General features: G+C 40.7%; 1 protein-coding gene across 1 annotated transcript in view; it reads left to right on the top strand.

Moving 5' to 3' along the window:
* RTN4IP1 (reticulon 4 interacting protein 1) overlaps nucleotides 1-24080 on the top strand; it is a 60186-nt gene that overhangs the window by 5577 nt on the left and 30529 nt on the right. Inside the window, exons 2-4 of the mRNA XM_008067063.1 lie at nucleotides 6713-6864; nucleotides 7653-7721; nucleotides 11076-11200. Of these exons, the coding sequence (XP_008065254.1) occupies nucleotides 6713-6864; nucleotides 7653-7721; nucleotides 11076-11200 (346 nt within the window). The remainder of the gene's footprint in view (nucleotides 1-6712; nucleotides 6865-7652; nucleotides 7722-11075; nucleotides 11201-24080) is intronic.

Below are 24080 nucleotides of genomic sequence, written 5' to 3'. Positions count from 1 at the left end.
CCGGCGGCTGCTGTGTCTGCAGCAGCCATGGGTGTCCAGACTGCTGCGATGCCCCAGCGGTGGTGACGGCCGAGCTCCGTCTATTCTTCATTCTAAAGGGGAATAATGTTCTCATCTTAATTTCTGTTGGAAGATATTGATGAACCTTGGAGAGCACTCTATCCTTAAATATATACTATACATTTATTATTATTTTTTTAGTTGGTATCTCACTCTGTCGCCCAGGCTGGAGTGCAGTGGCATACTCACTGCCACTCCAGTGTTGACCTGCTGGGATCGGGTGTCCTTCTGCCTCAGACTTTCAAGTAGCTGGAACTACAGGCAAGTGCTACCACGCCCAGCTAATTTTTTGATTTATTGTAAAGTGAGGTCTCGCCAAGTTGCCTAGGCTGTTCTCGAATCCGGGGTCTCGGGCAGTCCCCTCACCTTGGCCTTCCAAAGTGCTGGGATTACAGGCTTGAGCCACTTTACCCAAACTAAAATATTTATTATTATCACTATTTTATTAGTTGAATTTTCACTTTGTTGCCCAGACTGGAGTGCAGGCACAGTCGTGACTCACTGCAGCTTCGACCTCCTGGGTTCAGCTGATCCTTCTGCCTCAGCCTCCCGAGTAACTGGGAGTGGGTGTGCACCGCCATGCCTGACTAAGTTATTTATTTATTTTTGTAGAGATGAAGTCTTGCTGTGTTTTCTAAGCTGTTCTCAAACCCTAGGCTCAAGGGATCCTCCCTCCTTGGCCTCCCAAAGTGTTGAGATTATAGGTGTGAGCCACTGTGCCCAGTGTAACTTATTTAGAAATACAGTAAATCCCTTTTGTGTTAACATTACAAAATTAAATCAGGATAAAAATAGAGAATGATGTAAAATAATGACTGAGGGACAACTACCTATGTGAACCATGGAAACATGTACTTGATAGTGTAGGGTCTACCTTCAAAGAGCTTGCAATGAAAAATAATTGTTTTCCAAAATAAGCAAAACATTTAGTGAAAAGACTGGCATTGTTTCACACTTTTGCATATCTCTTTCTCTGGTTTCATAAGATAGCTGGGTTTTAATGTCTATATTCAATCTGTTGCTGTGTGTTTGAAATAATGAAGAATAGCCATCCCCACATGGATTGATTGTTGGAAAAGAAAGGACTTCTTAGAGTCCTTGAAAGGATCGTAGGGATGTATCAAATGTGGGGAAGCTCTGGATTAGGGAAATCAAGTTCAGATTCACTATCTTTAGTTCCTTTGACATCCATTTTGAATCCTTTTAAGTTAATGAAAATATATAGGCCTGTGCTGTTCGGTATAGTAGCCACTAGCCACTGAGCAGCTGAAATGTGGCTAGTGTGAGTTGAGATGTGCAGTCAGTATAAAATACACGCCAGATTTCGAAGACTTAGAAAAAATAATGTAAAATGTCTCATTAAGATTTTTATATTGAGCTGGTCCAATGTTAATGGGTTGTCAGAACTTAAATTAACATTAGCGTCACTAAAGTTGATATACAACCCCCCACTGCTACATTTGACTGGCTTGAAAGAAATGTATATTGGCCAGGTGCAGTGGCTCCCAGCACTTTGAGATGCCAAGGTGGGAGGATTGCTTGCGCCCAGGAGCTCGAGACCAACCTAGGCAACATAGCAAAAGCTTTTCTTTACACACACAAAAAAAGAAAATTAGCTGTGTGTGGTGGTCTGTTGTCTCAGCTACTTGGGAGGCTGAGACAGAAGAATCGCCTGAGCCCAGGAAATCAAGGCAGTGGTGAGTCATGCTCGTGCCACCGGACTCCAACCTAGGCAATTGAGTGAGACGCCAATTAAAAAAAAATTTTTTTAACGTTGATTACATGTTGACCTGATAGTATTTTGGATCTATTAAGTAAAATATTACTAAGACTAGCAACATTTATTTTTACCTTTTTAAGACTACTGGAAAATTTTGAATTACATGTGTGATTTGCATTGTGTTTCTATTGGACAGCACCTATCTAGACAAAGTGATAGAATAATTGAAATACTTTTGGGGGGAGGAAGAGTTTTGGGGAAAGACTTTTTTTTTTTTGAGTTGGAGTCTCACTCTGTCGCCCAGACTGGAGTGCAGTGGCATACTCCCGGCCACCGCAGCCTTGACCTGCTGGGTTCCAGCTATCCTTTCGCCTCTGTCTTCCAAGTAGCTGGAACTACAGGTGCGTGCTACCACACCCAGCTAATTTTTTATTTATTGTAGAGACGAGGGCTTGCCAAGTTGCCTGGGTGGGTCTTGAACCCGCGGGCTCAGGCAGTCCACTCACCTTGGCCTCCCAAAATGCTGGGATTACAGGCTGAGCCTCCAGCCCGGCCGGGGAAAGACTTTTGGAGTCTTAAAGTATTTATGGCTAGAAACCTCCATTAAGAATGAGTTTATTATTTTTTTTAAAGAAGAAATGACTTTACTATGATTGCCTCATGAAATCTACATGTATATTCTTTTTGTTGGCTGCCATTTAATAATATAATACGGTAAAACATTTTATTTTTATATGGTGTTCTTGAGACATCTTAGTTTTTTATGACTTAACTGGGTAGTATTTGCAGGTTATCCTTTTTTTTTTTTTTTTTTTTCAATCCCCCCCTGCCCATGGATTATTTTTGAGAATGTGTTATTGTTGTTGCAGAAGATAGCTGAAAGAGTAGCTTGGAGAAATAAAATAATGAGTAGCAGATTGCAAACTGTAGGAAGCAGTTATTTCACACATGTAATTCAAAATTTTCCAGTAGTCTTAAAAAGTTTTATTTTGAAGGATAAAGGCTGGCTGTTTTTCTGGAGATGGCCACTACTGTTGGACATAAAATATAAACCATAAGATGGCTAGAGAAATGAATAATTTTAAAAATAGGAAAATATACTACCAATAGCATCATGCCAACTAAGTTTGATTTCTTTAGATGGAATTAAAGTCTGAAACTGAAGATTGTAGGATTTTTCAAATCAGCCCAACTCTGAACAAGGCAAGTGATGACCTCTATCAACAGGATGGAACTCTTAAGGGCCCCTTTCATTTGTGTCACCAAGCAGGTTCTCAATTACTAACTATCAGCTAGCTGTATTCTGGATTTGGGGCTAGTTTGGATAGTACCAGTAAGCCATTGTTGATGCATTTGTTTAACAAGGTGACCAAGAAAACGATTTAAAGCAACCTTGAGCTGCAGATTTTTTACCTCAAAGAGGATTGAAACCTTTTTGCAGTTCTGAAGCAGCAGCTAAAATGTGACATGCTTAAATGCCCACTTCTATTGCTCAAACCACGTAAGGAGGCCAGGTGCAGTAGCTCACACCTGTAATCACAGCACTTTAGGAGAACGAGATGAGAGGATTGCTTGAGCCCAGAAGGTCGAGATCAGCCTGGACAACATAGTGAAACCTCGTCTCTACAAAAAATACAAAAATTAGTTGGGTGTGGTGGCATGTACCAGTAGTCCTGGTACTTGGGAGGCTGAGGCAGGATCACAAGAGTCTAGGAGGTCCAGATTGCAGTGGCCAATGCATTCCAACTTGGGTGGCAGAGTGAAAACCTAACTCAAAAAAACCCCAAAAAACAAAAACAAAAAAACCACACAAATACCTCACATAGGATTTTTAGTGAGTAATTATGTTTTAAAAGTGGAAAAGGAATATAAGGCAAGAAAAATGAGGCATGTGACTTTTGTGAGTTATTACATGTGAACAGAGTGTAGCCCTAACTAGCCAGATGGCTAGTATGTAACGTTGGCATAATGGGCATCAGCTTACACTTTCTGGGACTATCCCAACTTTCAAATACTTTCTCCCATGTGTCTTTTTTTTTTTTTTTTTTTTAATTAAAAAAGCAACTTCTGCAAGCTGCCCACCTGTCAGCATCTCTGTCCTAGTCTCTGCCTTCTCTTCTGCTATGTGGATTAAGTCCTGATTCAGCTACTTTCCTGCTCTGGGATTCTAGCAGTTCTCTCCTGCGTTTTTTTCTGTTGGCTCCTTCCCACTCATTAGCATACAATTGCTGTTATTTCTCCCCTCTTAAAACAGAAAGTCACTCAGAAACCCCCTGTCCCTCCCAGTTGTCCCCTTCAGCTACTGCTCCACTTCTCTGTTCCCCTTTATAACAAAATTATTAGCGTCCAGGCTCTTGCTTCCCATTCTCTTGCAAGCACACCATGGCACAGCAGCTGTTCCTGTCAAGATTGCCAGAAGTCTCTAAGTTGTTGAGTCCAGTCTTGTTTGTTGTAAAACCTCTTAGCAGCTTTTGACCTTACTTGAAAAACTGTGTTACCTGTCAGCAGCATTTGACTTTTTTTCTTTTTTTTTTTGAGACTGGCATGTTCTGTCGCCTAGGCTGAAGTGTAGTACTACAATCATAGCTCACTGTAGCCTCAAATTCCAGGGCTCCAGAAATCCTCCCAGCTCAGCCTCCTGTATAACCGTGACTATGGGCACATGCTGCCATGCCCGACGAAATTTTTAAAAACATTTTTGTAGAGTTAGGGTCTTACTATGTTGCCCAGGCTGGTTTCAAACTCCAGGCCTCCCAGTGTGCTTTGATTACAGATGTGAGCCACTGCACCCGGTCCATTTTACATCTCCACTTGGTTTTTAAACATCTCTCAGCTTACTGGGCAAGGCCTCTATCAGCCTCCTTTGCTGCTTTTTCCTCATCCTTGCAATCTAACATACTGCCCACAGGAGTAGGTTAGAGATCAGGGAAGACTTACAGAGTGTATAGCAGGGGTCCCCAACCCCCTACCAGTCTGTGGCCTGTTGGTACTGGGCTGCACAGCAGTGGGTGAACGAAGCTTCATCTGTATTTACAGCCACTTTGCATCAGTGGCATTACCACCTGAGCTTCCTCTTCTGTCAGATCAGTTGCCTGATGATATGAGGTGGAGCAGAAGTGGTGAGGTTAGAGCTGGGGAGGGGCTGTAAATATAAATTAACTTTAGCTGTGAGGTTTTACTGCACAGAGATCACAATCAATTGCTTGCAGACTCTTATCAGACAATTTCATTATAATTATTTAATTATATATTACAATGTAATAATAGAAATAAGGTACACAATAAATGTAATGTGCTGAGATCATCCCAAACTGCCCCTGTCCCTGCCAGCTGTGGAAAAATTGTCTTCCACGAAATCCGTCTCTGATGCCAAAAAGACTAGGGACCAGTGGTGTATAGTGATTCTGGAACCTGCATTGTGGGGCAAGGAGTGATAATGACACCAGAGACACGGGCAGGGTGCCTCTCTTGGAGAACCTTCCATGGCAGACATGTCCTCCTTGGAGAAATATCAAGCAGAATAGAGAAGAACAGATAACTGTACGTCCTGGAAGGGTCATTTTATATGTTGAAGCTACGTAATCAGCTACTTTGGATTATTGTAGATAGAGGAGCAAATTTATTGGAACCAAAAATTATACTAGAAGAATGTTTTTAGCTCTATTTAGCTGATATTTATGCAAATATTCTTTAACAGATATGTGTAATAAAACCATTAACCCAACTTAATATACTAGAACAGATGCACCAAGAGGCTCCTTTCCACTCAGGAATTTATACACTTATTCCAAAGATGATGTTCTAGAAATATTTTTAAGGAGGTGGGAACCATTACTCATAGACTAGTGTCAGTATAAAAAACTTCATATCCATTCTTTGTTTATTAACTTTGAACAGCTTTAACATTTATCTTCTTCACCAGACTTGGCACTGAATGTCTTTGTTGTTTAAAAAGTTCATGAATTAATAAGTTAATAAAGATACCATCTTTAAAGAGCAAAGTAGGTTGAGTGTGGTGGCTCATGCCTGTACTCCCAGTGGTTTGTGAGGCTGAGGCAGAAGGGTTGCTTGAAACCAGGAGTTCCAGATTAGTCTGGAAAAAAAAAAAATTAGCTGTTCGTGGTGGTGTGTGCCTGTAGTCTCAACTACTTGGGAGGCTGAGGCAGGAAGACCACTTGAGCCCAGGAGTTTGAGGCTGTAGTAAGCTGTGATGACAGAACGAGACACTGTTTCTTAAAACAAACAAACGATAAAAGATAGTACTAAAAGTTCTGAAGACAGTTTCAAAATTTGAATTTCAAAAATATTTTGAACAATGGTGACTTTAGTATACGTGATTTTGACTTTCAAAGTAAATTTTTGGAAGGAACAAAACTCATTTTTTATTAAATCTTTAAAAAAAATTTTATTTTAGAGTTGCAGGGTCCAAGTAGAGATTTACTCTGTAGTAGAACTCTCATCATTTTATTCTTTCCCATGTAATGGCAAAAAATTATAAGGCTGACTTTATTATTACTATTATTATTATGAGTCAGAGTATTACTCTGTTGTCCAGGCTGGAGTGCAGTGGCACGCTCATGGCCACCACAGGCTCGACATGCTGGGCTCAGGTGATCCTTCTACCTCAGATTTCCAAGTAGCTGGAACTACAGGCACGTGCCACCATGCCCAGCTAATTTTTTAAATTTATTGTAGAAACAAGGTCTCACCAAGTTGCCCAGGCTGGTCTCGAACCCCTGGACTCAGGCAGTCTTCTCACCTTCATGTCCCAAAGTGCTAGGATTACAGGCATAAGCCACCACGCCTGGCTGACTGATGACTTTATAATCTACAACTTGAGGCCCTAAAATTGTACCTGGTCTATAATCCCTAGTAGTTTTAGAATGATTCTATTATTTCTTTTGGAGGAAACAGATACATTGTATTTCATAGGTGGTTACGGAGCTACGGCTTTAAATATGAAGCGTGATCCTTTGCACATGAAGATCAAAGGAGAAGAATTTCCTCTGACCCTGGGTCGGGATGTCTCTGGCGTGGTGATGGAATGTGGGCTGGATGTGAAGTACTTCCAGCCTGGAGACGAGGTGAGTTAGGGAAAGCCACCTCTCTCCTGAATATGCACGTTTCATTCTGTTTCTTTTGGAAGCATGTTCTATGCTGTTGACCTTTCTTCTTCTTTGCAACAAGGGTACTGAGGGCTGGAATCTTCATTTTCTTGGTTTCTGCTGTTATATTTTTCACAAGCAGTTCCAAAATAGCTTGACTGAACTTGAATTTTCTGAATAATGCTTATGAGTTGCAAATTAAAATATGCAGGATTGGGACTATTTTTTTTTTTCCTTGAAAGAGCCTTTAAATGACAATTTCTACCTTATGGATTAGATGCATAATGTTGGTATGATGATCTGTTACTTGTCACTTTGATCTTTTGTACCAAGAAATTATAGTAAGCTCATGATAATAGCTAACACTCTTCTGGTGGCTTTTATAAAATAACTCATTTAATCCCTATGAGGAGGGCACAGTTAGGCCCAATTATAGATGAGGAAGCCAAGCTACAAAGAGGTCCCACAGTTAATAAAAGGTGGAGCCAGGATTGAAGCTCAGAGACTGTGATCTCATCGGTACTCTAAGTAGTCAGTAAATGTGGCAGGATATACTGGCATCTGCTTTCAGTGTGATCTGATGTGATAATTCCAGAATCACACTAAGTGATAACATTTATGTTATGTGAAAATAACTCTTTGCTTAGTGTATGGCTGGCTTGTGCTTTTTTCATGTGGTGGGATATTTATTAGGGGACACTCATGCTTAGCTTTGGTCAGAAAATATCTGGCACTAATGAAGTTGTCCGTGTGTGTGTGTGTTTCAGGTCTGGGCTGCAGTTCCTCCTTGGAAGCAAGGCACACTCTCAGAGTTTGTTGTAGTCAGCGGGAACGAGGTAACTCACCAACTCTACCGAAATGCCAAAGGAAGGTTAAATAAAGACTGGCAAATGTCTGTAAAATAACTGGTTGTTTTTCATATCAGGTTCATGTTTGATGGGCAGTGTTAAAACAGCCAAGATAGAGAATAGGAACTTTTGAGAGACTGAAAAAGTATTTGGTGTCATTTAATAACGCTGCCTGTTAAAGTAATTGACTTTGTCTCGTGGATTTGGAATGAGATCTAGAATTCTGCTGTGTTTCTTAGTTTTACCCGGATAAATAGTTGAAACCAAATGTGCTCAGTGGAGAGTACAGACTCGTCACCAAGGGAGACAAGAAAGTGTTAGGCTATTTTGAATAACTTTAAGAACAGGAGTCTAAACACAGCCAGTCAGGAGACCTGACAATTTGAATAGAGAGAAAGGGTTAACATTGAGGAAACTGGGGCTGCAGGAGAGGAAAGGGCTGTTACTGAGATTAGAGGAAGCCAAAAGATTACTTTCCACAACATGAGAGTAAAAAAACCAGCTGATCTCAAAAACAAATTAGAAAGTGTTATGAGGGTTCAATGTTTACTTGGAGGTGCGGTGGCTCATACCTGTAATCCCAGTACTTTAGGAGGCTGAGGGGGGGAGGGTTGCCTGAACCGAGTTCAAGACCAGTCTGGGCATCTTATGTAGAACTGAGACCTCATCTCTAAAGAAAAATTTAAAAAGTTAGCCAGGTATGATGGCCTGTAGTCCTAGCTACTCAGGAGGCTGAGGCGGAAGAATCGCCTGAGCCCAGGAGGTCGAGGCTGTGGTGATTGATGATCATGCCACTGCACTCCAGCCTAGGCAGCAGAGTAGGACCCTGACTTCAAAAAAAAAAAAAAAAAAAAAGATGTATTTGGATACTGTCAAAACTAATGGGATTATTGATGTGGTCTTTTTATAAACTGAAATAGCTACATATGATAATGTAGCTTACATAACATTACTGAACCTCTGTGAGGAAGTAGAACCATTTGGAGAGTATTCCATAGGGGTAATCTTGGAGTAGGGTATGCAGTTAACACTGAACTGGAAGAATTTTATAGATTTATCTATGAAAGTGCAGTTGACCTTGAATAACACAGAGGTTAGGGTGCTTCCCCTGTGCAGTTGAAAATCCACATGGCTGGACTCGGTGACTCAGCCTGTAATCCCAGCACTTTGGGAGGCTGACGCCAGTAGATTGCCTGAGCCTGCGGGTTTGAGACCCCCTCCAGCAACTTGGCGAGACCTTGTCTCTACAGTAAATAAAAAAAAAAAAAAATAAGCTGGGTGTGGTAGTGCACGCCTGTAGTTCCGGTTACTTGGAAGGCTGAGGCGGAAGGATCGCCGGAGCCCAGCAGGTCGAGGCTGCAGTGGCCAGGAGTGTGCCACTGCACTCCAGTCTGAGCAACAGAGTGAGACTCCAACTCAAAAAAAAAAAAGGAAAGAAAATCCACGTAAAACTGCTGTGTTTCTTGGTTTTGTCCAGGATAAATAGTCGAAACCAAATATACTCAATGGAGAGTACAAATTTGTCATCAAGGGAGATGAGAGAGGGTCGAACTATTAGGTTGGTGCCTAAGTAATTGTGGTTTCGGACCATGAATTTTAAATAATTATAATTAGGCTCAAACACATCCTTATTAATCAAAGTAGGAACCATTACAATCAGCACATTTTTGCCAATGAGAAATAAGTTTGTTTATTCTTGTAGCATAAAAATTCATGCTTTGGGATTCAACAAACTCTTGGGAAAGTATTTTCTGCATCCTGCTGGTTATGGAAGTGTTTTCCCTGCAAAAATTTGTCGAGATGCTGGAAGAAGTGATGGTCGGTTAGCAAGAGGTCAGGTGAATGTGGCGGGTGAGGCAGACCTTTGTAGCCCAGTTTATTCAACTTTGAAGCATTAGTTGTGTGATGGGTGGTGTCGTGGAGAAGAACTGGATCCTTTCTGTTGACCAATGCCGGTTGCAAGCGTCGCAGTTTTCGGTGCATCTCATCACTGTGCTGAACATACTTCTCAGATGTCATGGTTTCTCTAGAACTCAGAAAACTGTTGTGGACTAGGCAGACCACCAAACATGACCTTTTTTTTGCTGGAAATTTGGCTTTGGGAAGTGCTTTGGAGCTGCTTCTTGGTCCAACCACTGAGCTAGTCATTGCCAGCTGTCGTATGAAATCTACTTTTTGTCACGTCACAATCCAATCGAGAAATGGTTCATTGTTGTATAGAATTAAGAGAAGACGACACTTCAAAATGACAATTTTTTTGATTTTCGGACAGCTCATGAGGCACCCACTTATCGAACTTTTTCACCTTTCCAATTTTCTCCAAAGAATTCATAGAATTCAACAGTGAGCTCTTTGGCAAGAGGATCATCTTCGATGGTCGCTCTCATTTGGTCATTGTCAACTTCTGATGGCCAGCCACTATGTTCCTCGTTTTCAAGTCTCTCGTCTCCTTTGGAAAACTTATTGAACCACGACTGCACTGTATCTTTATTAGCTGTTCCTTGGTCAAATGCATTGTTGATGTTGCAGTTGTCTCTGCTGCTTTACGACCCATTTTGAACTCGAATAAGAAAATCGCTCAAATTTGCTGTGTCTAACATCACTTCCATAGTCTAAAAAAAATTTTTTATTGCAAGTAATAAGTCATTAGTAAAAAAAAAAGCGAGAAATGTGCGTTAAAATGATTATAACATAGCAACATTTACTAAGAGTGTAGTCCAATATCAAATGGCAAATTTCAACTTGTGAAAAACTGCAGTTACGTTTGCACCAACCTAATGTTTTCAAGAACTTTAAGAATGGGAGTCTAATCACAGCCAGTCAGGAGATCTGACAACTTGAGTAGAACAAAAGGGTTAACATTGAGGAAACTGGCTGCAGAAGGGAGGGCAGGAAGGGAAAGGGGTGACTCCCTAAAAACATAGCTTCTAGTAGCCTACTGTTGACTGGCTGTCTTAACAATAACATAATCAATTAGCACATATTTTTAATGTATGTTATGTACTGTATTATAATAAAATAAGCGGGAGAAAAGAATTTTATTCAGAAAATCGTAAGTAGAAAAATATATCTGCTGTTCATTAAGGATCATCATAAAAGTCTTTATCAACTCTTTGTCTTCATACCAAGTAGGCGGAGGAGGGGAAGAGAAAGGGTTGGTCTGCTGACTTAGATGTGGCAGAGGCAGAAGAAAGTCCACAGCACATAAGTGGGCCCGTGCAGTTCACACCCAGGTTGTTCAAGGGTCAACTGCAGTTGGATTCCTATGAAGGAAAATGTGCTTTGTTGTGTTCATAGGATTGCAAGTCCTTGCTTATTTTTGACTGCTGTCTTCAAATCTAGGTCTCTCACAAGCCCAGATCACTCACTCATACTCAAGCTGCCTCTTTGCCATATGTGGCTCTCACAGCCTGGTCTGCCATAAGCAAGGTTGGCGGCCTGAATGACAAGAATTGCATGGGAAAACGGTGAGTGTCTCACTGGGGCATCTCCATGTCCCTTATTTCCTCCTATAAGTTCTTTGCAGTAGATTTGTCGGAGCATTGAAACTGAGGCTCATTTACCTGAGCAGAGCTGTGCTAACATTTGAAAACAATTTCCAGAGTCAGTTTGTACTTTATTAACTTCATTCTATTGATTCTTAGCTCAGTCAATTGGGAATTTTTAAGGTGAGTTGTGTAGATGGTCTTTAGGAGTGTGACCCTTCTAAAACAATGCAAAATTTTATATGTAAATCTCTTGGAAGAAGATCTGTGTATTTTATCAGATTCCTAAAAAGGTTAAGAATCACTCCATATAGTTTCTAAAGAATGGTGTCAAGATCAAGGTGGTTTTTTTTCCCCCTACTCCTACCAGAGTTGCTCTCACACTTGCATGTGTCTATGGAAACCAAATATAAAAGGACTAAAATACACTGTTGAATATTGGTGAGTTCTCTTGGGCTCAGTGCTTGATATCCTTTAGGTCAGTTCTGATTCACCAGCACCTTGAACAACACAGCAACCAAGAATGTCTCAGACACGTTTGTGTTCATATCTAGATTCGGCTACTTTCCAGCTGGGCGACCCACTCACTCACTTCTTAATGAATTTTCTTTTGAAGGTTAAATGAGACAACACACCTCAAACAGATGTTACAGGTTATGGCTTTGGGAGGCACTCAGTAAATGGTGGCTACTATTACTAGCAAGGAGATGATCGTGTTCTTTGTATTTTAGAAAGTAGACATCATAGAGAAAACTCATGATTTTGTTTTTTGGTAAGAAAATTAGGTACTAAGATAAGAATTGTTTAATGGTTATGAGGAAAGAGAGCTATAGGTCAAATAATAATAAATTAAAATAACCTAGTTTTCTTATTACTAAGGATTGTGTGGGTAAAATAACTAAAGACTATGTCATTCTGTACTGTTGTTATGAAACATTGTAGGTGCTAATGTGCTGGATGACAGATCATTACATTTAGTGAAGGTTTACTAGCTGCATTTCTGGAAGCATTGTGAGGGCTATTCATCTAATAAGGTGCTACTCCTTATCTTAGAATTCAAGGCGAACATTTATTCTAAAGGTCAACCTGGTTTATTTTTTAAACTGTTGTGTCATGTCTTTCTTGAAGTTGCCATTTTGGTCAACTTTGTTTAAATTTAATCAGTTTTGACCATATAAATTTTTCTAATGGTTTATCTCAGTTAATAAGTTTGCAAAAATCTTAAGATTTTTAGACCTTTATTATTGTAGGCTCTGTACCAATGTTTATGTTTTATTATTTTCTTTTGTGCCCTCCCTCCCCACCTTAAAAACACAAGGTTCTCTGTGTCTGCATGACTATATGTGCACTATTGCTAGAGAGCTCTCATTTCTTTTTCTGGTTCAGGGCTCTCTGGACATCCTTTTAATATACTATAAAAAACAATTTGGAGACAAAGATCTGTCACTCCTCAGACACATGGGTGTGAGCCTCCAGTTTATTGTTGGCTTCTGGGTGATTCTCTGGTATACTGTTACCTGTGTAAGCAACAGTGTAAGCAACAATGGCCTAGAACTGAGAAATCGGAGCCCAGGGTCCTGCTCTCCACTCTGCCATTAACTAACCTGGTGACCACATGCTGTTTATTTATGGTCTCTTCTTCAGTTTCCTCTGAATTAATGACTACAGGACAGTGGGTTGTGAGGAAAACTTTGAGAAGCGGAAAGTTTTACACCTTATTAGGCAATTATATATTATATTGAGTTGGTTGTGTTCATTGATTTAGCCACGTATTAACCAAACTAAAGTGAAACCCATTGTAAAAAGTCACAGTAATCAACCTCATGGACTTCTGCCACGTCCCCATGTTATAGTGACCGACAAGATGCATTTGTCCTGAGCCACAGTGAGACCTTGGTGTCTTAGTCTGTTCAGTCTGCTATAACAAAATACCATAAACTGGTGGCTTGCAAACAATGGATATGTATTGCTTACAGTTGTGGAAGCTGGGAAGCCCAAGATCAAGGTGCTGACAGGTACAATGTCTGGTATGTGACAATGTTCTGATTCTTCTTAGTGCCTTGTCACTTCTCTGCATATGCTGGAAGGGGTGAGGTCTCTCTGAGGTCTCTTTCATAAAGCACTAATCTCATTCATGAGGGCTCTGCTCACATGACCTAATTACCTCCCAAAGGCCCTACCTCCTAATGGCATCACCTTGGGGATGAGGATTGCAGCATGAGAATTTTGTTGTGACAGACGTTACAAACGTTCAGAGCATAGCACTAGGTGCTCTCAGAAATTGCGGTTTACTGAAATTACTACACATGAATTACCTCTTTAACTACTTATTTGTGAGAATCACACTAGAGTACCTTAAAATAATGTAAAAATACTTTGAATGAATACTTCATATGATGAGATTTTTATTAAGCTTAAACTCAGAGATTCCAAATGTCCAAAGTGGATTTTCCAGTTGGACTATTCATGTGATTGATGGAGCATCTCTTGGCTTCTCTAAGCAATAATAATTCTTCTTCTGCTAGCTTTTGGCATTAAGGCTTGGTTTGCACAAAGTGGGTTGGTGTTTGTTATCAAAGACTATCAGTTTGTTTTTTCTAACCAGTTAATTTAAAAAACAAAACCAACAATGACAAAAACACCTATGAGCACCTTGGAAGAGTTAAGGATTTCTTTATAACAAACAGCTTTTTTGAAGTGAGGATGAATCTCTTTAAGGGTTGATGGCGGTTACCTTTTTCTTCTTTGTTCTGTAATTTTACTTTAGAGCATCGGGGAACCAAGGGGATAATTTAATCTCGATGTCATGTAATATTGCCATTTTGTCACACTGATATCACTAGAAGATGTCAAGTGAAATCATTTCTTTATCATCAGCCCATCCATAGTTTCTTTATGACTTATTCAGTAGGGCTCTCGAGAGGAGTAGAATTTTTTTTAAGTTGTTATACCAGATATTTTTTTAAATATGGTATGATCTGATGGTTTTATGTATTGGTACTATCATGGGTATACTTGAATGTTTTATGCTGTACCTGGAATTCATCTCTTGCTGGGAAAGTTGTACTTCACTCTGTTTGACAGAAGTATTAGAAAGCATTAGAAATTGAATTATTCCTCCTCTACAAAATAAATTTTGGTTTTAAATTGCATACACTTGAAACTCAATGAAGTGAATTTAGGAACACTTTACTTTTTTTTGAGATTAGGCTTTATGGCAGTAAAATTTTGTCATATAGTCGTCTGTTTAATTCTGTTTATAGAATTAGGCTCAAACTTAAATCGTTGGATTTACACCCCACCGGCATGCTTACATTGAAATTAAAATGACTGCCTGAGCCGGCTCAGTGGCTCAGCCTGTAATCCCGCGCCTTTGGGAGACTGAGGTGAGTGGATTGCCTGAGCCCGCGGGTTCGAGACCCGCCTGGGCAGCGAGACCTCATCTCTACAGTAAATCAAAAAATCAGCGGTCCTGGTAGCGCACGCCTGTAGTTCCGGCTACTCGGAAGTCTGAGGCGGAAGGATCGCCGGAGCCCAGCAGGTCGAGGCTGCGGCGGCCGGGAGTGGCCACTGCACTCCAGTCTGGGCGCCAGAGTGAGACTCCAACTCAAAAAAAAAAAAAAAAAAATGACTGCCTGATCATACCAGATGCCTTCCATGGCCTGTCCTTCCCCCTGCCACCCACTGTCTCTCTCCACGCCCACCACCCCTGTGGACTTCACGTTCTTACTTGCGTCTGATGAGTTGTATGATTAGACAGTAGGGGAAGAAGAAGAATGCTCTTTACTAACCTGAAGAAAGCTTGGGGTTGGGAGCTGAGAGGGAAGGTGAAGCTGTGGCCTGGCCATTGTGATACAAATGAATCTTCCTCCGAACCACGGCCTGTTTTCCAGGGAGCCCCAGGAGGGCTCAGTTAAGGAATAGTTGAAACCTCACTCCTTGCAATTTGTGTTTTACACAGTAGCTTTCTCAGCAACTGAGGTAACTACCTTGTGCTGTTTAGAAATCATTTGCCCTTCTTTGCACTGTAGCTTCCAGACTTGCCTTTTAACCACGGCTGCCTACACAGAGGTCATAGCTGCCTAAGTTATGACCAATGACACTTTTCAGTTCTTATTTTAAATTGACCTCTCTGAAGGATCTGGCACTGTTGATCACTTCCTTATTACGCACTTTTTCTTTTTTTTTTTTTGAGTTGTAGTCTCACTCTGTTGCCCAGGCTAGAGTGCAGTGGCACACTCACAGCCACCACAGCCTCTATCTGCTGGGCTCAGGCAACCCTTGTACCTTAGCCTTCCAGGTAGCTGGATCTACGGGCATGCACCACCACGCCCAGCTAATTTTTTGATTTATTGTAGAGATGAGATCTCACCAAGTTGCCCAGGCTGGTCTTGAACCCATGGGCTCAGGGAATCCTCTCACCTCAGCCTCCCAAAGTGCTGGGATTATAGGCGTGAGCCACTGCCCGGCCATTATGTACTATGCTTTCAGGTTCATTAGGCCCCTGTGTTTTTTGAAAGGTGGTACCTATAGAAACCTAGAAGAAACTTAGCTTATTCTTAGTTTAGTCTTTTTGCCTCAGCATAACCATTAGAAAGCATTCAGACATTCTACTGCAGGACAAGCGGCAGCCTATCCCATCCCCCCTTGGCAAATCTCCATCAGATGTAAGACCAGGACAGCCCAACCTTTCAATTAATAATTTAACATAATAATGTCTAGTAAACTTTTAGTTTCCTTGTCAAGGCAGAAGGTCAAAGATCACCCTTTGGCTGGCCAAAGTCATGTAAGTAATAATATATCCACCTTTGGTCAAGTAGTTCATGAATTGCAAATGTCTAACAAGTCTCTTGCAGGAAACCTCCCCCCCGCAGGCCCAGACTCTCCAAGTTAACCTAATCACCCCTTCGTGACCTACATGACACAGATAAACCCCACCATGGCAGCAATCCTGTGACTAACCCACCCATTTGCCTGCCGTCCATCACCTAACGTCAGTACCTGCCCCTTGGTGATGACTTGGAGCAGACCACCGCCCAATCACCTTAATGATCTTCCCCCATCAAGGGGAGTGGTTAAAAGGACTCAACAGCAAGCAGCCAGTGGCCATTGCCTTGCTAGACTCTGGTGTGGCCATGTGCTCTTTGAGCTATGGCTGTTGCCATGCTTCCTGACTTTGGGCCCCTCCCCCACCTTGGGGAGGTAAATCTTCTCTCTCCCTTCTCTTTCTCTCTCTAATTGACTTCTAAATAAACTTTTTGTTCTTTGATTCTTTGTGTGTTGCAATTCTTTGCATTACTCAGATCTCTGGGTTACTGGTGCTGTGCTTCCCCTCTCCATCCAGCCACCCTCACTCTGTCCGTACCCTAACAGTTTCCTTCTTGCCTTTTTGACCATTTCCTGTCATTGGTAGAAACTCTCCTTTCTTCCTCAGCCTTGTAAATGTGCTGTTTTCGCAGGGTTCCACTTCATCATGCCCATCGTGCCCCTGTTTCCCCAAGTTAACTGATCTCCTCCCAGCTTCTGTTTGTCTGGTAGCTTGCAGATCTATAGTTACATATAGATCCCCCTTTGTATCCTGAACTCAACTAGTGCAAAACAAGACAGCAGCCACCACTCCCACTCTTCCTCCATGTTCCTAATGTCAGTTACTTGGAATTTCCCTTGAGCCCTAACCTGCCATTGTTTATGAGCCCTGCCCCTTCACCCTCTACTGCACAGCTCACTGTTCATGTTGTATGAAATTTAGTCTTGGTCAAATTTGGAATGATGTCTTCCAAGTTTTTTCATGTATGACCTGCAGGATTTCAAGATACTTCAAGTTTTCTTGTGCAGTGAATAAGCCTAAAATAATGCTTATTTTAATAAACCTCCCTTATGAACTAGTTTGTTATCATCTTCCCTGTTGTGGTGGGTTGTAAGTTCTGACATCCTTTTTTTTTTTTAAAGCCAAATCTAATATCACCTGGCAAGATAGCAAGTGTGATAGAGTGTAGGAGTGAGACATAACTGACTGTGGTTAGCATAAACATATGCCCATGCAAATATATATATATATATAATAATAAATACGTTTTGTTGTGGCTCCTCTCGGGGCCTTGTGTGAGTGAAGGACTTCCTTCATTGGCTCCCATGTAAATCCTTCTCTGGCCATGAATGCTTCTCTCTCTACCCCGTTGCCACCCATCACAGACAATCCTTCCTGTTCGGGTACTGAACAGGGACAGGGTGAGGGTGGAGAGGGAGGAGAGGCGCGCAGCACTGCAGGGGCCAGCAGACTGGAGGTGCCGCGCCGGCAACCCAGAGATCCGAGTAGATGCAAAGAATTGCGACACACAAAAAGGTTAAGAAAAGTGTATTTAAGAGTAAGTTAAAGAGAGAAAGAGAAGGAAGATGGGATAGACTGCTGTTTGTCCTGCAGTAGAATGTCTGAATGCTTTCTAATGGTTACCATGAGGCAAAAAGACTAAAGAATAAGTTAAGTTTCTTCTAGCTTTCTATTGGTACCTTTCACTTCCCTCTCTCTGCTTCTGCGTAAACCAGTGATTCACACCAGTTCCCACGACCAGCATCCCTCCTTGAAATTCTGAATACGTTTCAGATAATAAAGCCATTATTATCCTGTGTATAAAGTTCTTGGTCCATGATGGGTTAAATAAACCTTTATAAATGGCCACCTAAAAATAGCTTTGTTTTCTTGGAAAACCATGCTTAAATTTCCAAACATTTGATTCACACAGGAACTCTTCTGTAAATTGGGGAATGCCAATGTGAATTACGAGGCTTAGAAGAAGGGGACACACAGATGCAGGCTGTCTGGGTCTCCTTTGTTCCATTTGTTTTGTAGCTCTATTTTTCTGCTTATGTGGATTAAGTTCCTCACTTGCTTTAAGGGAGTAAACTTAGCATATTATGCTGAGATACTTTGCTGTCTTTTACCCATTTTTTCCGGGTTTATTTATTTATTATACACAATTTATAAAATGTTATTTATTGTAATTATTTTATTATTATTATTTGTAGAGACAGGGCTTGCTATGTTGCCCAGGCCAGTCTCGAACTCCTGACTTTAAGTGATCCTCCTGCCTCAGCCTCCCAAAGTGCTGGGATTACAGACATGAGCCACTGTGCCTGGCCATTCCAGGTTTAAAAGTAGTGAATGAAGCTGAAAAATGAGATATGTTTTCAGCGTCATCCTTTATTTCTTAAAAACCATTTGTTTCTACTAATGGAAAATTTAGCCATATTTAAATCATCTTTGTTTCTGAGTCATTAGGATTTAATAGATGGCACTCTAATCTTTTTTTTTTTTTTTTGAGTTGGAGTCTCACTCTGTCACTCAGACGGGAGTGCAGTGGCCACTCCTGGCCACCACTGCCTCAATCTGCTGGGCTCTGGCGATCCTTCCGCCTCAGCCTTCCAAGTAGCTGGAACTACAGGCATGTGTGACCACGCCCGGCTAATTTTTGATTTATGTAGAGATGAGCTCTCGCCAAGTTGCCCAGGCGGGTCTCGAACCCGCGGGCTCAGACAATCCACTCACCTTGGCCTCCCAAAGTGCTGGTATTACAGGCTGAGCCACCAAGCCTGGCCTCTAATCTTATAATATGGCTTTTTTTTCCTATAAGCATGTGGCCTGGGGGAATCATGAAGAACATATATTTTTAGGTTAGAAAAGCGGAGAACTGAGGTACAGTAAGTCCCCTACATATGAACCTTCAAATTGAGACCTTTCAAAGATGTATGCCAGTCCCTGTATGCCAGCTGTTTATTACTGTACTTTTCAAGGTATTGTACTGTAAGATTAAAAATGTTTTTATTTTTTTGTTTGCTATATAGCCGATTGTGTTGGCTGGGTACCGAGACTAACTTCGTTGGACTTAATGAACAAATTGGGCCAAAGAACACACTCTTGGAATGGAACTTGTTCGTGTATAGGGGACTTGCTGTATAAGCATATATTAGATAGAGAGCAGCTTTTTCATTGACTCCTAGACTATTCTGTCACCATCATTTCATAGGTGATGAGTCTGAGGACTAGGGATTCTACTAGTGAGAGTTGAAACCAGCACCCAGGTCTCTGGGTCACCAGCCCTGGCATTTGCATTTAGTAGTTTCTGGAACCAAGTCAGAATATAGAAACTTGGAGATGATCTTTTCCTTCTGGATCTCCTGCTGTTTTATAACTTGTTACTGTGTTTTCTGTTTGAAAGGCATTTAAGGTGTTGATGCCCTACCTCATAAAATTGTAATCCTGAAAACTGCAGTTGTAGAAGACTTAGGTACCCAAATGCTAAGCAAGTGACTCAATTATAGAAAAAAAGCCAAACTTGCCTTCGTACCTTAGTGTATTTTTAGAAGAATTCAGAGATCATTCAGAAATTACAGAACAAGTGAGATTTTAGGGTTTAAGAATGTGTAAGTGGTATAATAATTGTTCGTATTTTTCCCATAATTTTTATATGTGTCACTAGTAGAATCTTTCCTGACTTCAAAAGAAGCTCTATGTGTGGACTTGAGAAATAAGAGAGGCATTTGATTTAAAACCTTGGCAATTTTGAATTACGGTGCTTTTTGCAAGTAGAGTGTTTTCCGGACACCTTATATAAGCCAACAAACAATACGGCCCACGTTTCTTCACTGTAACAGCAGGCTTCTTCTTCAATGAGGTCTAACTATATAGTGCGGCCCTTACAAGACTGGGTAGAGTGTATACCCGCGGTGCAACACTTACACAAAGTGCCTTGGGAGGTCAGCCCAGCGGAGCATTCCCTTTGCAGGAGTGCTTTGAAGAATGCAAGCATAATTAGTTCAGCCGCAGGATTGCAGACCTTATAGGACCAGCTGACTATTTGCTGGCTTGAAAATTTATTTTGCCTGCTATCCTTTTGGGAACTTTTTAAAAAAATATTTTATTTTTTGCTTTTTTTTTTGGGGGGGTGAGGAGTGTTTGAGTCGGAATCTCACTCTGTTGCCCATGCTGGAGTGCAGTGGAACACTCACATCCACTGCAGCCTCGATCTCCTAGGCTCAGACGATCCTTCCACCTCAGCCTTCCAAGTAGCTGGAACCACAGGTGCGTTCCAACATGCCCAGCTAATTTTTTGATTGATTGTAGAGACAAGGTCTTACCAAGTTGCCCAGGCTGGTCTTGAACCCTTGGGCTCAGGCAATCCCCATGCCTCCACCTCCCAGAGTGCTGGGATCACAGCTGATACCTTTTGGGGACTTTGGAGAAAATTGTGGGCCCTGGTTGAAGCACAAAACGTGGACTTTGCAGGAGCAGATAATGCTGTGTCCCCAGGGCTTCTTTGCAAGCCAGCAGCCCTTCCTCCGTCTGCTCCTGGCCTGTCTTGCACTTTGGAGTTGCCATCAGGTGGCAGCAGAAGGAATTGAGGCTGCCATTGCAGAACCACGCCTGCCAAGCCCTACTGACACACATTTTTGCTTTTTTATTCGAGGGAATGAGGCTCGGGGAAAAGATGAACTGATGATGAGGAGGTAACAGAATGTGTGGGGCAGCTGGGTCCTGAGGCCACCACTGTATTTGGTATCTGACATTCACAGGGATGGAATTAGAAATTATTTTCAAGCTTTTCTTTACTGGAAGAAACATTAATGCAGTTTTCAAGTAGCGGGCAGTCCCCTCACTTGAGGTAGTAGCAATTATTGCCTTGATTGTAGGATATACTACTGATTGGATGATTTTTTAAAGTAAATAAACTTGATCAGACAGACATGTGCTACATCAAAGTGGTATGACCAGTGCAGGGCAGAACATGAGGTCTTTCCTTGGCTGCTCACAGGATCGTATGGAAGCAGAATGTATGCATGAATGCTAACGGTGTTCTAAATTCCAAGGAGGTGATATCGGTACCAGGTTCTGGCCGATCTTGAGGCTATAGTGGAGGAAAACTGGGACTTGGGCCTTCAAGGAAGGGAGACCCTAGCAGGTCCTGATGGCATTCCAGAGCCTGGAGAATGGGCCTGGGCCAGAGGGGGAGAGGGAGGGACCAGGATCTCTGCAGAGGAGAGTTCTGTTCAGGAAATGGTAAGAGGAAAGGTCAGAGAGTGGAGATGATTTTTGACTAGCTGCACTTCTATAAAAGTAGGCAAAAGCAAGAGGGTAAAACATTTCATGGGTGAATTTTTGGATACAGCTTTGAAGTGGTTTTAATGCTTTCTCCTCCATTTAGGAAATACTAGAGCTATAAAGCGTGAATTGAAAGGTTTGGAAAAGTGGATTGTTGGGGCAAAAGGCATTTCCCCTCTGCTTCTGGAACTTTCATGACTAAGTCTGCTGAAATAAACTGAAAATAGATCGACAGGAGAAAAGGCATATGACTCTATTTGTTTCCATTTATTATTAATTGACATAATTATACATATTTATGGGGTGCAGAGTCGTATTTTGATACATGTGTATGATAGGTGATGATCAAATCGGGGTAATTAGCATATCTACCAATCCAAGCATAGATCACTTCTTTGTTGGGAAAAATCAAAATCCTGTCTTCTAGCTTTTTGAAAAATATACACTAATTATTGTTAACTGTATTCATCCTTAAGTGCAGTCATAGATCATTTCTTTGTTGGGAAAAATCAAAATCCTGTCTTCTAGCTTTTTGAAAAATATACACTAATTATTGTTAATTGTATTCATCCTGAAGTGCTGTAGAGTTCTAGAACTTGCTCCTCCCATCTGGCTGTAATGTTCTCAGCCTCTAATACCCTCTTATTCTATAACTTCAACTTTGTTTACTTCCACATGAGTGAGAGAATGCAGTTTTTATCTCTTTTGTGCCTGACTTATTTCACTTAACATAATGTCCTCCAGGCTTATCGGTGCCACTGTGAATGGCAGGATTTTGTTCTTTTTTTATGACTGAATAGCATTATATTGTGTGTATATATATACCACATCTTTATCCAGTTGTCTGTCACTGAACCTTTAGGTTGATTCCATATTGTGACTATTGTCAGTAGTGCTACAGTAAACGTGGGGGTGCCATTATCCTTCTGACAGATTGATTTCCTTTCCTTTGGATAAGTGCTCAGCAGTGGGATTGCTGAATCATATGGTCATTCTATTTTTAGCATATTTAGAACCTTCCATACTGTTTTTCCATAATGGCTGTACTCATTTGCATTCTCACCAACATTATATAAGAGAGTTCCCTTGACACTTTGTGCTCACCAGCATCTGTTACTTTTTGCCTTTTTTTTTTTCCCATATGGAACACTTTACAGGTTTGCATCTCATTCTTGTGCAGGGGCCATGCTAATCTCTGTACTGTTGCAATTTTAGTGTCTGTGCTGCTGAAGCAAGAACCATTTTTTGTCTGTTTGGTAATAGCCAATTCTAACTGGGGTGAGATAATATCTCACTGTGATTCTGATGTGCCTTTTCCTGGTGATTAGTGATGTTTGCCATTTTTTTCTACGCTTGTCCATGGGTGTGTCTTTTTTTGAGAAATGTCTATTCTGATCCTTTGCCCATTTTTTAATTGGCTTGCTGGATTTTTTTTGTTGTTGAGTTGTTTGAGTTATATATTCTGGATAGAGTCCCTTGTGGAATGAATAGTTTACATATACTTTCTCCCTTCTATAGGTTGTCTCTTCACTGATTGTTTCATTTGCTGTACAGAAACTTTTTACTTTGATACAGTCCCATTTGTCTGTTAATGTTTTGTTACCTGTACTTTTAAAGTCTTGCCTATAAATGATTTTTCTGTATTTCCCTTGTGTTTTCTTGAGTAGTTTCATAGTTTTGGGTCCTTATGTTTAACTCTTGAATTTGTTTTGAGTTTATTTTTGTATATGGTGAGAAATAGGGATCTAGTTTTATTCCACTGAATATGGATATCCACTTTTCTCAACATTTATTGAAGAGACTATCCCTTTCCCAATGTATGTTCTTGTTGCCTTGGTCCAAAATCAGTTGACTGTAAATATGGGGATTTATTTCTAGGTTCTTTATTCTGTTCTATTGGTCTATATGTCTGTTTTAATATCAATACCATGCTGTTTTGGTTACCATAGCTTCACAGTATAAAGTCAGATAGTGGGATACCTCCAGCTTTATTCTTTTTAACTCAGTATTCTTTTGACTATTTAGGGTTTTTGTTTGTTTGTTTTTTGTTTTGTTCTGTTTTGTTTTTTTGTTGGCTCCATGCACATCTGTGAAGAATGTCTTTGATATTTTGATAAGGATTGCATTAAATCTATAGACTGCTTTGGGTAATATTGTCATTTTTAACAATATTAATTCTTTCAATTCATGAGCATGGGATGTCCTTTCATTTTTGTGTGTTCTCTTCTCTTTCTTTCATCAGTGTTTTTTAGTTTTCATTTTAGAGAGCTCTCACCTCCTTGGTTAAAGGTATTCCTAGTATTTTTTTTTTTTTTGGTAGCTATTGTATATGAGATTTCTTAATTTTTTTCTCAGCTCGTTTGTTAGTGATGTGTAGAAATGCTAGTGATTTTTATATGTCAATTTTGTATCCTGTCACATTGGTGAATTTGTTTGTAAGTTCTAAAAAATTGTTGGTGGAGTTTTTGTGTTTTTCTAGACATAAGATCGTGTTATCTGCAAAGAGGGACAGTTTGACTGCCTCTTTCCAATTTTGATGCCCTTTGTTTTTTTCTCTTACCTAGTTGCTCTAGTTAGTACTTCCAGTGTCATGCTGAATACGAGGTGAAAGTGGGCATCCTTGTCTTGTTCCATTTCTTAGGGTAAAAGTTGAGTTTTTCCCTGTTCGGTATGATGTTAGCTGTGGTTTTGTCATATATGGCTTTTATTACATTGAAGTATGTTTCTTCAATACCTAATTTGTTGAGTTTTTATCATGAAGCAAAGTTG

This window comes from Carlito syrichta, unplaced genomic scaffold (genome assembly GCF_000164805.1).
Source record: "Carlito syrichta isolate Samal-C Ts95f unplaced genomic scaffold, Tarsius_syrichta-2.0.1 Scaffold309276, whole genome shotgun sequence".
NCBI classification, from domain to species: domain Eukaryota; kingdom Metazoa; phylum Chordata; class Mammalia; order Primates; family Tarsiidae; genus Carlito; species Carlito syrichta.
The sequence above is the reverse complement of the archived record's forward strand: the minus strand, read 5'-3'. Positions and strand labels throughout refer to the sequence as shown.